The 14,783-nt window shown below is 41.1% G+C and overlaps 1 protein-coding gene across 2 annotated transcripts in view; it reads right to left on the reverse strand.

The window, feature by feature from the left end:
- The window catches only part of Tex9 (testis expressed 9), a 36,566-nt gene that overhangs the window by 14,555 nt on the left and 7,228 nt on the right, over positions 1–14,783 (reverse strand). For both annotated transcript variants that reach the window (XM_021207445.2, XM_029543853.1), the window contains exons 5-10: positions 12,199–12,247; positions 10,591–10,673; positions 8,768–8,946; positions 6,632–6,714; positions 5,766–5,939; positions 2,021–2,155 (exon numbers count right to left, since the gene is read on the reverse strand). In XM_021207445.2, coding sequence (XP_021063104.1) covers positions 2,021–2,155; positions 5,766–5,939; positions 6,632–6,714; positions 8,768–8,946; positions 10,591–10,673; positions 12,199–12,247 — 703 coding nt within the window. The remainder of the gene's footprint in view (positions 1–2,020; positions 2,156–5,765; positions 5,940–6,631; positions 6,715–8,767; positions 8,947–10,590; positions 10,674–12,198; positions 12,248–14,783) is intronic.

Consider the following 14,783-nt stretch of genomic DNA (forward strand, 5'->3'; position numbering starts at 1 on the left):
AGCACCCGACTGCTCTTCCAAAGGTACAGAGTTCAAATCCCAGCAACCACATGGTGGCTCAAACCATCCGTAACGAAATCTGACTCCCTCTTCTGGAGTGTCTGAAGACAGCTACAGTGTACTTACATATAATAAATAAATAAAATCTTTAAAAAAAAAAAAAAAAAGCTTCCTGTAACCCTTCATCTGGTTTAGGTTGGCTGACTTCAGTTCAAAAGGTTACCTTTACTTTAAAATCCAATTTTCTGTTTCCTAGCATCTGTGGAAAATAACTTTGTCATTATTTTAAAAACAAATCTTTAACTTTCTGATGACTGAGAGAATCTTGTTCTACTTTAAGGAAACTTTACTATTTTCTTGTCGTGTTTTAAACGTAAGGACCTGAAAGTTTTAATTTACCTAATCACATGTCTATAAAGAGTAAGAAGACATAAAGGATTGCATGGATTACCTTCTCACCAAAGAATACATACACCCAGATTAGATGCTAAGAAAAGACAAAACCACTGTGGAGCCTAAACATCCCTAGAGACAAATCCTAAAAATATGCAAATAGGTAAGAGTCGAAAGTCTTTTCTCTGGTTTTGAGATGAGGTTGTGTCAACCTTGCACACATCCACTTTTTCATATACCAAGGTTTTATTACTTGAATTTTCAAGATTGCTAGATACAAGGAAAGTTACCTGTTGCCTAGAAACCAGTTTCCCTTTCTATTTTCCTAACGTGTGTGTGTGCGCGCGCACGTGTGTGTGTGTGTGTGTGTGTGTGTGTGTGTGTGTGTGTGTACTCAGAGATCAGATCAACAACTAAAGCAGCAAATCCTGACACAGTTACTCTCCTTGACTTTCGTGTCTGAACAGCGTGCTGAGTGTTGGTACATGAGGATGACTTACTCTGTTAGATCATCTCTGATGACTTTTGAACATGGAACGAGCAGTCCCGCAGCATGAGGGATCTCGGATGGACTCACTCAGATTCTCTAGTCAAGGAGCCGTATGTTGGCTCCTGGAACTTGTGCCAGAAGGGTAGCCAAGGTCTCTGTTTCTAGCCAGTGCTACTGAGAAAATTCAGAATGCACCATCAGCTATGGAGTGAGGCAGTTTCTAAGTCATTGTTACGGTACTGATTGTCCCTAAGGAAGCAATCCCATCAGGTTGATGCAGAACTCACTTTATAGAACATACAAAAGGCCCTCACATCAGTATCCACCTCCTCTCACACAACAGACAACAAGGCACTGACTGAGTACTCTGCTGATACACCTGTAACAGTTACCACCAAAAGTGAGAGTGCCATTTTCCAGCCTCACCCTAATCTGAGGAGATGCTCCAAGGCCAGGGCCTAGGAGTCTGAATTTCACAAAGCCTTCTTGTGCTCAACGCTCAGAACTGTGGCCCCGTAATGCAGCCCCTCCCTAAGTATGGCAGAAACCTGAGGTTCAGAGAAGATAGCAGGTGAGATATGAAAGATGCTTTCTTTTCCCATTGTTTATCCACAAGTTCAGAAAGAATCTGGCATAGAACATGGGCCACTCTAAAGATACGAAGATATGAATAAACCCTCCAAAGTTATACAGTCACCCAATTACAACAACAGACAAACCATAAAGTCCTAACGAGTGGAAATGTCCTACTATTAAAATGAACATTCATCATGACATGAGGAATTTTAATTTCAAAAGTCCTGTTTTCTGGGTTGGCAAGATGGCTCTGTGAGTAAAGGCTTAACATGTAAGCTTTGCCACCTAAGTTTGATCCCTCAATTGCATAGAAAATGTAGGAGAGAACCAACTCCATGAAGCCGTCCTTTGACCTCCCCAGAAATACCATGGTCTGTGTGCCCCAGCCCACCCCACACATCTCTCACCCCACTCACCCCCTCCCTGCAATGAGTACACAAACAATGGTTCCCACTGCTTCCAGAGAGTGAACACTCCTGAGGTGAGCACTCTGAGGGTGAGCATTCCCAAGGGTGAGTACTCCCGAGGTGAGCACTTCTGGAACCGTGTGGTTTTACATACCTTGTTAGTTTGCCTGAGTTTACTCAGCTCCACTTTATACTTTTCTGCTTCTTCAAGAGCTCGATTCAGACGAACCTCCGTGGCACTCTGACTTGAGGCAGCCTGTTTTTGTAATCTTCTTTTATTTTCTAATTCCTGTGTAGTTAAAAAATATGGAGTATTGAATATCGTTAGTTCCCTTTTATATCTTACATTATTTCATTTCTATGTTACTTGCTTTCATTCACACAGGGCTGCAGGCTAAGCATCAAGAGACACAGTTCTCAGGGGATTCTCACCCAAAATGGGTATTAGAAAAAGGCACCTAAAAATGCAGTTGTGACTCCTTTATAATTTTTTAAATTTCTATCCTTTTGTTTTTGTGGGGGGTGGGTATTTTATCTGCATGCATTGTTGTCTCTGCACCACTTGTATGACTGGAGCCTGCAGAGCCCAGAAGAAGGCATCAGATCTCCTGGAGCTGGAGGTACAGATGGTTGTGAGCTGCTATGTGTGTGCAGGGAATTGAACCTGGGTCTTCTGGAACAGCAGCCAGTGCTCTTAACCACTGAGCCATCTCTCCAGCCCCAATGAATATTGCTCTTTTTGTTTAGTATTTTCTGCCTCCTACTACTGATTCAAAACACTGTATAATTATCTTCCATATATATTTTAGGAGCACAACTTTTAAAACCTAATTTTTCTGGAGACAGGATCTTGCAGTGTAGCCCAGGAGGGGCTGAAACTCTCAAGCCTTTTGTGTCTGCCTCCCGAGCGCTAGGATTCTAGGCATGCGCCTCCACATCTAGCTCACTCAAGGCCTCCTGCAAACCCTGCAAAAGATCAATGTAAGAGATCATTTGCCCATGAACAGTGCTCTTGTGGAGAACTGACAAAGTCTACTGCTTGAAGAAACAACAGATAAACAGAGGCCTGTACATTAGCCCCACTGGGTATTCTCCAACCTGAGCAGAAACAGCATTATCTTGCAAAGTATGGGGGTCTTGTATTTGTACAAATATTCTAAGATATTGAGCTGCTGCAAGTGGCAGTTAATGTTTGAAGAAACAATACTCATAAACTAAACTCAGCGGTAGCCAGTCCCAACCTCCCCCTCTGCTCCCCCCCACACACGCATGTTCCATCAGGGGCTTCCGTGGCACTGCTTGCATCTCTCCCTGTGGACACAGACTTTTCTGCCTCCCATACATCCCGTTACCTAATTTGATTTGATAACCTTTTCTTGAGGACTTCTAGACCATCCTGATAAAGGTTTAGCACAGCATCTGCTGCAGGTGCTAAAACCATTTCCTTGCTTGTTTCTCCCACTGCAGTGCAAACTTTTAAAGTTATCAACGGTTTTCATTTCTGTAGTCTCAGCATCATAGCTGCGTGTAAACGGCTAGCAGTATCTTCATAAAGGCTTTAGAGATTGCTCGGTGATTAAGAGCACTTGCTGCCAACACTCATATTGGGCAACTTGCAGCAGCCTGTGACTCCAGTTCCAAGAATCTGATTCCCTATTCTGGCCTTAGACACCATATGCCCTTGGTGGGCATACATACAGGCATGCAGGCATACACATGCATATAAATAATTAAATATTAAAAATGACTCAGGCTTGTCTTGTAATACTGACACCTCTATCATAACCCATACAACACATGGCCTGGCTGGCCCAGAGCTACCTAAGAGCACTCAGTAAACCCAGTAATCACCGTAGAGACAGAGCTCACTTCAGACACTTGTCTTTTTAAATATTTCTTCCTTGGCTATATCACATCATCTTTGAAACTCATCTCTGTGGCTTTGAGTAATTAAAGGGAAAAACAAAACAAAACACATGCTGCTCCTTATGGAGGTCTCTAAACAAACCAAGCTGCGCCTGGCTCCATCTGCTGCGCAGCCTTCCACACAGCTTTGTGGGAGGCAGCTATGCTGGGAACTGTAGGCTCTCTCCCGGCTCCCGCCGCAGAGCTGCCTCCCAGCAGCCTCACCTAACGAGAACACCATGAACCTTTGCCCTTCAGCTTGCTGGTGACTTTGTAACTTCCTTCTCAGAAATCTGAAAAGGATAGCAAGGAGGAACAGCAAAGGAACAAATGACGTAATGACATGTCTCCATGTGAATAAACTCACTAAGAGAAAACCTGGGTAAAACTTTGAAAACATTTATTTTCAATCATACGCTGATAACTCTTTTGGGGGGGTGGAATCAGTCTCACTATTTAGACCAGGCTGGCCTCAAACTCACAGAGATCTGTCTTTGTCACCCAAGTGCTTTTATCTCAAAGGATAAAAGATTGAACCATCAAGCACAACACTATGGCTGTCCTGGTAACTGTTATAGCATGCAGAGAAGACACACTGCTTCCTAAAAACAGGTAAGACCACTGCTGCCCCCCCCCAAAAAAAAACCCAATTCACATATTGTCAGACAAATTTTATGGAAAAAAACTCAAGATTTCAATTTTACACCTGTGTTAAAAGTTTTACTTGAACTGGGCCTGACAGTCAATGACATGGTAATGAAATGGGGATAAGTCAGTATTTCCCAGAATGTTATTACCTTCATGAAAAAATGGACATTTATTTCATACTACACATAAACTCAACTTGAAATAGATCACATGTATATGACTCATATGATACTGATTTATACAGACTATGTAAAATACTTAAAAGAAAAATTCATGGCTTTGGAGTAGGTAAAAGTTTCTGGGCAGAATGAAAACTTGAATATAATAATGTATACAATTTACCAAAAATTTAAAACGTCTGCCTTTGGAAACACATGCTTTAAAAAAAAAAAAGAAGCAGCAGCAAAATCAATTACAAAAGATTAAACCCAATACGTAAGCATCTAACAAGGGGATACAGAGGAAGCATGAGGAGCCTCAGAGCCTGGTCCTGTCGCATGTACAGACAGACCACAGAGGAGCACACAGCACACAGCCACGACAAGGTCAACACCTGCCTCTGAATCCCAAGTGCTGGGATTAAAGGCACAGGTCATCACACCCAGCCAATAAAGATGATTTTTATTAAAGATTTGTACTGTATGCATGCAAGTGTGTGTGTATATTCATGCCAGTAGGATGCTGTAGCCAAAGGATAACTGAAGATGGACAGGTGAAGGTATGGAGAGCCTGGACCCTCTGCTGCTGGAGGAAGTGAAGGGAGGCAGCAGCGTGAGAGAGCGGCTGGCAACTGTCCCTGTGAAAGGAAGGCGCCACCGTCAACCTCAGCACTGCCAGACAAACAAACATATAAACAAACAATAAATTACAAAATGTGTTATACAAAATAGAGTATACTCCACAATTAAAGAATGAAACAATTAGTGTTGTAATATGGATTAACCGTAAAAGAAAAAAAAAAAAAAAACAAAGACAAAACATTGTGTTCAATAAGAGAAATCAATCACAGTGACTGTACATTCTTTGAGTCTGTGTAGAAGGAACAGACAGATCTACTGAGACAATAAATACAGTAGTAACCCAGGGCTGGCATGGACAGGAGATGTGGGGTGTGAGGACCGAAGGGTAAGAGACACCTTTCGTGAATATACTAAAAGCCACTGACTGAACTGCATACTTTACTAGAAGGTGAAATACAGTATATATACCTCAGAAAATTGTCAAATATTCTGTTTAAGGGGGATGTTTTCAGTAAGTATTAATAAATGAACAGCTAACAAGAACGTAGCTCTAATAGTTTCAATGTGTCCTTGGGATTGGGTCAGAAGATGAAGCAAAATGTTTACCCGTTCTACTGAAGACAGCTGCTGCTGTAATTCATCACATTTTTTATTTGCTTCTTCAAAAAGATTCTTATACTTTTCTATTTGGGATTGCTGGGATGTAACTGTTCGCTGTTGTCGCACACAGTCTTCTTCCAAATTTTTCACCTTGGACTTTAAATCCTGAATTTCATCCTCCTACAATCAATGATATTATTAATTATGTGAAAAATGTACAAGATCTGCTATCAAAACACACAGCAGAAAACAAGAGCCTCAGATGGTCTTGGATGAGATATTTTCATGATTTGCTAAGAAAAATAATGCCTATGTCATACTCACTATCAGAAATGGAAGTCATTTATATTGAATAAGCTTATCTAGCAAGTCAAAAATAAGGAATTCTAATTTTAACAATTTTGAGATTTTGAAAAATATTTCTTATAAGCTTTGTGGTAATTCAGAATTTCAGAATAGTTTGATACATGTGTATATATACATATAGATACATATAGATATAATTTTCAAATCTGATATTTAACTATAGCTTATAATCCAAATAAGGCTATCTGAAATACAATTAAAACTGCCCATCATGTCTTCAGTAGCACACTGCTGTCAGAGGCCATGCAAGCTTACCTTCTTTTTTTTTTTTTTTTTTTTTTTAAATAGCAGTGGCTTTCTTTTTATTTATTTTTTTTTTTAAGATTTATTTATTTTATTTATTTGAGTACACAGTTGCTAGCTTCAGACACTCCAGAAGAGGGCATCAGATCTCATTATAGATGGTTGTGAGCCACCATGTGGTTGCTGGGAATTGAAGTCAGGACCTCTGGAAGAGCACTCAGTGCTCTTAACCTCTGAGCCACCTCTCCAGTCCGCAAGCTTACCTTCTTATTGCACTCGCACACAATGCTGTCCAGCTCCTCCTGCATCACATGGAGCTTGGCCTTTAGAAATCGGATCTGAGCCTCTGTGAAGTCAAATCATTACATGACTGCTTTTTAAAAAAAATCAAATCTAAGGTATAAATTATCAAAAGATCATATTTTATGAGTAAAATATGGCCAAAGTAGACAGTGACAGGAGCACCATGACAAGAACACTGTGAACATTAAACACTCCGCACACAGGAAACTAAAAGAACAGCAACGGGTGGCCACATCAACCGTGGAGAGAGTAAAGGCAGAGGGACAAGGCAGAAACCCCTCCTCCTACGAGCCACACCTACAAACTGGTGCTCTTGCGCATTTACAGACCGGATTCACATCTACTACAGTGATCCAAAATATATCAACCAGGATTGATAGCAGTCTCAGGTTGGCAATGTCCAAGAATTTGACAGAAACAAACATTTTCTCTAGCAAAAATGAAGTTTCAATAGCTTACAGTCTGTGCTCCCAAACTGACTCCAGATCATTCAGTTCAACCCATAACCCAGACATGCCAAGCAAGCATCCAGAGTACAGGGTACTCTCCCTGGTCAGGCACACTGAAGAAGGAAGGTACCCAGACAGTGTGACTGCACTGTTCATGGTAAAGCCTGTTGCTGGTCCTGGATTTCTACATCTCCATCCTGGTACAGGGCAGTGGGTGACATCTGCCCAGCACACCCTGGAAGGCATCTGAAGAGTAACAGGCAGCTTCCCGACTCATGTATGTCCTTCCTTCCAAGAGTTCCAGGGGCTTGACTAGGTCAGTAGATGCTACAAATGCATAACTGAACTGCTTCCCACTGTGACCACCTAGAGCATAGCTCAATCATCATTACACACACAACCTGTCAGGACTCGTCAGTATCAGAATTTCAGAGATAAACTTCATGATCATCTGTAGTGAACATTTAAAACTAAAAACAAGAAAATAAGATGGGAGGCACTCCTGCTAAACACCCGACAACCGGAACACGCTGACAAGAGAAGCAAGCACCTGGGTGGAACAAGCAGTGTCCGGGGAGCAGGAAGCCCACATCAATGAGGGGCGCAGGCCAAAGAGTGTGCAAGGGGGAGACAGCCTCAAAAGAACCATAAAAACCCAGGCCCCAGACAGCTCAGCAGAGGCCGGTCTCCAATGTAGCTCAATGCATACAAGCCATGTATCCTAGCAATGAGGGACTCTGCCACTGACCTTGGTGACCACTGACTAGCTGGTCTGTACTGAGCTCAAGCAATGCTGCTCTGAAGGACCGTCGTCTGCCTCAGTTACTGTCAGCCTCTTGTGATACATTAGCTAGGTTCAAGACATGATTTGACAAACTCTAATTTTCCAGTGGAGACACTGCTATCACAGAGGGGCTGGGAGCCAGACTGTAGTCACAGCTAACCATAGTGTACACCGGTATTCATTTCACAGCCAAATGACAGTTCACAGTAACTATGCTTACACATTCCAATTGTTCTGGTTTTTGTCCCAACAGCACAGGTGGCTCCTCACAATTTCAGTAATTTTAGAGGCATTGCTGCTAACGAATACAATACTTTTAGATGATTAAAAACTCAGTCTTTTTCTAGTTACATGCAGAGTCTAAGTTAATCAAAAAGGAAATTATATTCATTTAAAAACTCATTTGATTACTTATCTGTTGCTAATCAATTCAATTATCCTTTTCAAATATATATCAATTTAACATATAATAAACAACATAATAAAAATAAATGAAAGGAATTCAGAAAAACTTCATTCCAGTGATAAGCTATACGACATTTAAATTTCACTTGAAAACTTCAAAACCTCAAACAATGCTATAGTCATGACTTTTTACAATATAAAATATCTGACAGAGATGAAGCAGAGGGAAGTTCAGTGCACTCACGCCACTGCCCTTGGTCAACAATTACTGATGGCCAACTTGCTTCATCTAGATTCTCTATCCTTCCTTCCATCCTTTACATGACTCTACATTATTATTATCTAGACACAAATCCATAAGTCATGATACATTTTTAAAGAACTAGTTCCCCCAAATCCTTTTTCTAACTATGTAGCTGTAATGTTAAGGGAAAAACTATAAAGAAAAGAAAACCTACCAGTCCCAATGTCCTTACTAACACCACAGAAGCTGTCGTCCTCCCCACACTCGGGCAAGCCGTCCTCATCCAGCTGCCCTTGAATCCTGTTAATCGTCTTGGCAAGGGAGAAGTCTGAGAAATCGTCTGGGATGGCCACATCATTGGCAGTCTGCACGTCAGGATATTTCAGTTTAGCACTAAGAAATAAAACACGCAGGCATACATGAGCAGAAACAGAATGGTGGAAAGGAGGTGGAGCTCTGCTCCAAAACAACCAGGCAGACATGTTGTAAAGTGTAAACAGGATGACAGCTATGGTGGAGACTTTCGAGGACTCTGTCCTAAGAGTCTGAGGCGGCATTCAGTCTTTATGATGGGTACTTGCAGGGTTCCTGGTCACACCCAGCCTATAGTTTTAATTTTGCTGCTGGAGAAGAACTGGCCAGGTGATCCTACCGCAGCCTGAGAAAGAATTGCCAGGTCCTCGGTGCCATCAAACCTAACATTTGTTTCCCATGTAGGGAAACACATTCTGACAAGAATCAAAGTTGACAAAAAATGTTGGAATTAAGAATTGGGGAATGAAGCTGAGCATGGTGGCGCACACCTTTAATCCCAGCACTTGGGAGGCAGAGGCAGGCGGATTTCTGAGTTTGAGGCCAGCCTGGTCTACAAAGTGAGTTCCAGGACAGCCAGGGCTATACAGAGAAACCCTGTCTTAAAAAACAAACAAACAAACAAAGAATTAGGGAATGAAACTCACTTCCAAAAGCATTGAAGACTGAGCCAGGTCAAATACACTGGGATGTCACCAAGACTGTGACTCTGAAAGCCCAGAGACTTTTAACAGAGAAGCCAAAGCTTCTGAACCCTGGCAGCGACTGCCCTTTATTTAAACCCTGACTGTGAGGCCAGTGCAAGGGAATCAATTCTGCAGTGGGACATGCAGTTTAGCCAATGATCCCTTCAGGCTGGTTTTTGTTAATTCTATCTTCTGCCCCTTCAACTCTATTTTTTTTTTCCCTTTTAAGCAATTAAAAGACACAAGCATTAATAAAGATTTCCACATTATTATAATGTAATTACCAGCCTGGGTAGGCCGTAGACTCAAAGATTTAACAGCTTACTGGCTGGTACATCCAAAATCTTTTCCTTTTATAAAAAAGCCAGTCTCATGAAAACATGTTTATGATCTTAAAGGTAGTCTCATAATTTTTAAAAACAACAAAAAACAGCAGAATGTAAATTAGAATTTTGACACAATCTAATTTATACCATATCAAACTATTCCATCTCACAAACTAAATATATGGCATCTGTCAAAAAGTCAAGAACTAGAAGACAACTTAATCGATTTACAAGAACCTGACAGAATCAAAAACCCGGGTCCACGGGCTAGAAAAATAGTTTACCAGTCAGGAGCACTTGTTCTTGCAGAGGAACCAGGTTTGGCTCCCAGCACCTAAATGCAGCTCACAACTGCTGGTAACTCAGGAGAATCTGATACCGTCTTCTGATCTCAAAGGGATCCTACCTGTACATGGCATACATTCATGCAAACACTCATATAAACACACATACTTTTCTTTAAAAAATCTTTAAACAAGACCCAGATCTCAGTCCCAGTTTCAATAGTGTCTCATTAGAACGGCAGTAAAATGTATGAGAAGGTAGTGACTTTGTTTTAGAGAACACAGACTAGCTATTAACTGCGTTACTGAGTATGCTGCAGTAGGAGCTTTATAGAAATCAGGAGAAAGAGAAAGTTCATAACTGAGAATGTAGACACTGTGAACCGCAAAAGAGAAAAGCAAACTCACACTTGTCAAACTGTGCTGTACCTTGAATTTGATTTCCTTTCTTTATCTGCAGAGTGGAGTCTGTTTTGAATCTTGTTTACAGGACCAGTGTTTTTGGTCTTTGGCTAGAGAAAAAGAATTGAAACTATAAATAACTAAAAGTCTAATCATTTCTTCATTTAAAAAATGATTTATTTTTAGGGGCTGGAGAGATGGCTCAGCGGTTAAGAGCACTGATTACTCTTCCAGAGGTCCTGAGTTCAAATCCCAGCAACCACATGGTGGCTGACAACCATCTGTAATGAGATCTGATGCCCTCTTCTGTGTCTGAAGACAGCTATAGTGTACTTATATATAATAAATAAACAAATCTTTTAAAAAATTATTTTCTAAAACTTTTTATGTCATCTGTATATCATTATTGTACCTGTATAAGGCTGCTAGATCACCTGGAACTAGAGTTAAGACGGTTGTGAGCTGCCATGTGGGTGCTGAGAATTGAACTCAGAACCTCTGGAAGAATAGCCAACACTCACTGAGCCATCTCTCCAGTACCCAAGTCTAATAATTGCTAACCACAGAAATTTTGTTCAGATTAGTTTTGGTTTTTGGTTTTTATGGATATGAATACTTTGCCTACATGTATGTCTGTGTACCACGTGTGTGCCCGGTGTCCTTGGAGGCCAGGAGAGGGCACCAGATACCCTGAGACTGGAGTTATGGACAGTTCTGAGCTGCCAAGTACACCCTGGGAATTGCACCGGGGTATTCTGGACAAGCAGTCAGAACCACTGGGCCTTTTCTCCAGTCCCAACAACTCTGGAGCATATGCAATTGCTATTTTGCTACAAATAAGAATTGGTATTTTTATATAACTAATTCTACTGCATTTTCAGGAATCCCAGAACTATGCGGGAAAGACCTAAACAGCACCCAGACCAAGAGAATCAGGAATACAGAAAATGAGTTCCAAAGATGCATGTACATTCAGCCAGGTAGTGAATATTAAATAAGGATGCTTTGATTCATAGAATGCAGCTCCCCTCATTAGCCAACCATGTGGCAAGCAGGCCTTTTCTAGCATTGAAATTTCCAGTTCCCTTGTGGACAGAAACTTGGAGATCCCAGGAAGCCCAGTTTCCTGATGGATCTCTGTCCCATGCTTTCTGGATGAGGACCTGTCTGACTTTAAGGATTATGATTCATGGAGAATGAATAGCCTAATTCTATAAAGACTCTTCATTCGAACTTTGTTCACTAGTCTCCAAATTACTCAGCGAAATTACAAGATAGAAATTGCCCAAGATCTTTTATTAGCAATGCTGAATGAGTGCATCACAGCTGAGTATTAAGGTTTACATCCTGTCCACTGAGTCATACACTTTCCCTACTTGTCTTTAAAAACAATCAAACAACTCAACCGTAGGAGCCAGCAAGATAGCTGATACGATGCTTGTTAAGTGTACTGGCCTGAATTCAAGCCCCAGATTCTACTTGGTGGTAGGGGAGGACCAACCTCCACACATTGTCCTCTTGACATCCATATGCATGAGGTGGCACAAATAAAAATCTTGTTTTGTTTTGTTTTTTAGTTAAACATGCTAAATTGTACAGACTGNGGTTGCATTTATGGAAAGTTTGCCTTCATACCTTGGTTTCTGTCCATGGATGAGCCACCCCTTCAGATGACAACAGATCTCTACAAACCAAAAGTAAGCAGTACATTAAAATACATGACACTATGCTGAAAGACCACAAAATTCAACAGTAATTATATCCTAAAGAGGAAATATTACTCCAATTCCAGCTAGCCATACATTATCTTGACATGATTTATAAGTTGATTTCTATGTAACTTATATCTAGATGTATGCATATATTTTAATAATTGTATATGTATACAGAATTACATTTCACTTTGATTCTAATTCCTAGACATTAATTTACTTTAAATAATGGCAAATAAAAAGTGCTCAGGTTAAATAATTCACTACAGAGAAGGTATGACAATATTCTTTTAGGGGAATGTACAAGATTTTATTAGTGTAAATCATAATAAGGGGTACCCATTTCTTAAATGAGTCAGAGCTGGCAAGATGGCTCAGCATATAAATGTACCAAGCCTGATCCTGAGTTTTATCTGCAGCACCCACTTGGTGGAAGGAGAATACTACTTCCAACAGGTTGTCCTCTGATCTCCGTCTGTGCATGCACACGCACACAGGAGTGCGTGCACAATGTGCGTGCGCAAAACACACACGCACGCGCGCACACACACACACACACACACACACACACGCAGGCACTAATAACAAATAACCCACTTCAGCACTTTTAGCTGTAACCATGCTCACCACAACCGTTCTAGTGCACTTGAACACTTGGTCAGGGTCTCTCTTCATACCATTATGAACTCATGACAGTAGGCCCAGCCTACCTTTCTCATTGTTTAATGCTTTGAATTTGGCACAGATTTCACATATAAAATTTTAAACTGACATTAAGTAACAGGTATCGAATAAGTGAATAGATAAATCTAAGTGCACTTTATTTCCTCAACTTTTTTTTTGTTTTTTGTTTTGTTTTGTTTTGTTTTTTTCAAGACAGGGTTTCTAAGTATAGCCCTGGCTGTCCTGGAACTCACTCTGTAGACCAGGCTGGCCTCGAACTCAGAAATCTGCCTGCCTCTGCCTCCCAAGTGCTGGGATTAAAGGCATGCGACACTATCACCTGGCTCCTCAACTTTTTATCTTGGGTTTACAGTTATGTCTGTAGTTCAGAATGAGGCATCTCTGTAGGTGCATACATACACTGGCTCACCAGTGGCTAGATCTACGCCCACCCACTCATGACCCACTGCCTTGGATCTACACACACCACTCGTGACCTGTGCTGGGTTCACTCTACAACAAACTTGAGTAGTTGTGTCAGAGACTATCTAAGCCCAAAAATCCTAAAACATCTGCTACCTGGCCCTTTCCATGGAACACTCACCCGCCCCTGACCTACTGTCTAGAGCACCTGTATTAATATCATGGACCACATGGGGGAAATGTCATCATAGTCCCTAGAATGACTGGCCACAGTAGAAGATACACAAAATAAAACGGCTTTCCATCAGACATTACCTAGTGACCTGGCCATGAATAGGTTTCTTGCAATTTAACATGAAAGTATATAATTAGATCATATATACTAGAAAAGTAGTTTTCAAAATATTTTAAATTTATGGAAAGTAACCTTTTTCACACACAATACACAAATCTTTCTAAAATTATACATAAGTATCTCAAAGTGTCCTTATTTCAAATGTACACCTACCATTTCATCAGGCATCACCACGCTTCTGCACTGCCCATCCCATTCCACACCCCCCCACACACACACACATGCACAACTGAAAACATCTACCAGGAGCTGGAGGGAAGGATTAGAGGCTAAGAGCACTAGGCCAGAGTCCAGTTCTCAGTAACCAAGTTGGGCAACTCCAGTTCCAGGGAACCCAATGCCTCTGGCTTCCACATACAGTGACATTCACATGCACAGATATCCACACCCACACACATAGTCAAAAAAAAAAAAATAAACATAAAAACAAAGAGCATTTTAAAAACATCTGCCAGTCGCCCCGGACCGTGAAGTAGACATGCTACCTCTGCCCACTCCCTCCCAAGACGCGCTGCAGGAGAGTGCTCTGACTCACACGAACTTTTGTGTGATGTATGACTGAGATGGTCTGGGTGGTCAGCCTTGCTTCCAGCACACTAGAGGAGCTGGATGTTAAACGAAACTCTGGTTTTCCTTACTATATTTCTGACAGAGCAAACATAGGTGTTGAAGACCCATCATAGAATTCACGGTCCACCTCTTTAAGTTATTACTACTCTGAAGAGAAATGGATGGTCTCTTTACAGAATTGTCTCTCATCTTTAATAATTCCCAAAAATAATCAAATGCCACATTTCACATGATAAAAGCCACCTATTGAAACAGCTGCATTAAAAAAAAAAAATTCTAGGGTTGGAGAGATGGCTCAGCAGTAAAGAGCACTGACTTCTCTTCTGAAGGTCCTGAGTTCAAATCCCAGCAACCACATGGTGGCTCACAACCATCCTTAATGAGATCCGTTGCCCTCTTCTGGGGTATCAGAAGACAGCTACAGTGTACTTACATATAATAAATAAATCATTTTAAAAAAAGAAAAAAGAAAGGAAGGAAGGAAGGAAGGAAGGAAG

This window comes from Mus pahari, chromosome 10 (genome assembly GCF_900095145.1).
Source record: "Mus pahari chromosome 10, PAHARI_EIJ_v1.1, whole genome shotgun sequence".
Classification (NCBI taxonomy): domain Eukaryota; kingdom Metazoa; phylum Chordata; class Mammalia; order Rodentia; family Muridae; genus Mus; species Mus pahari.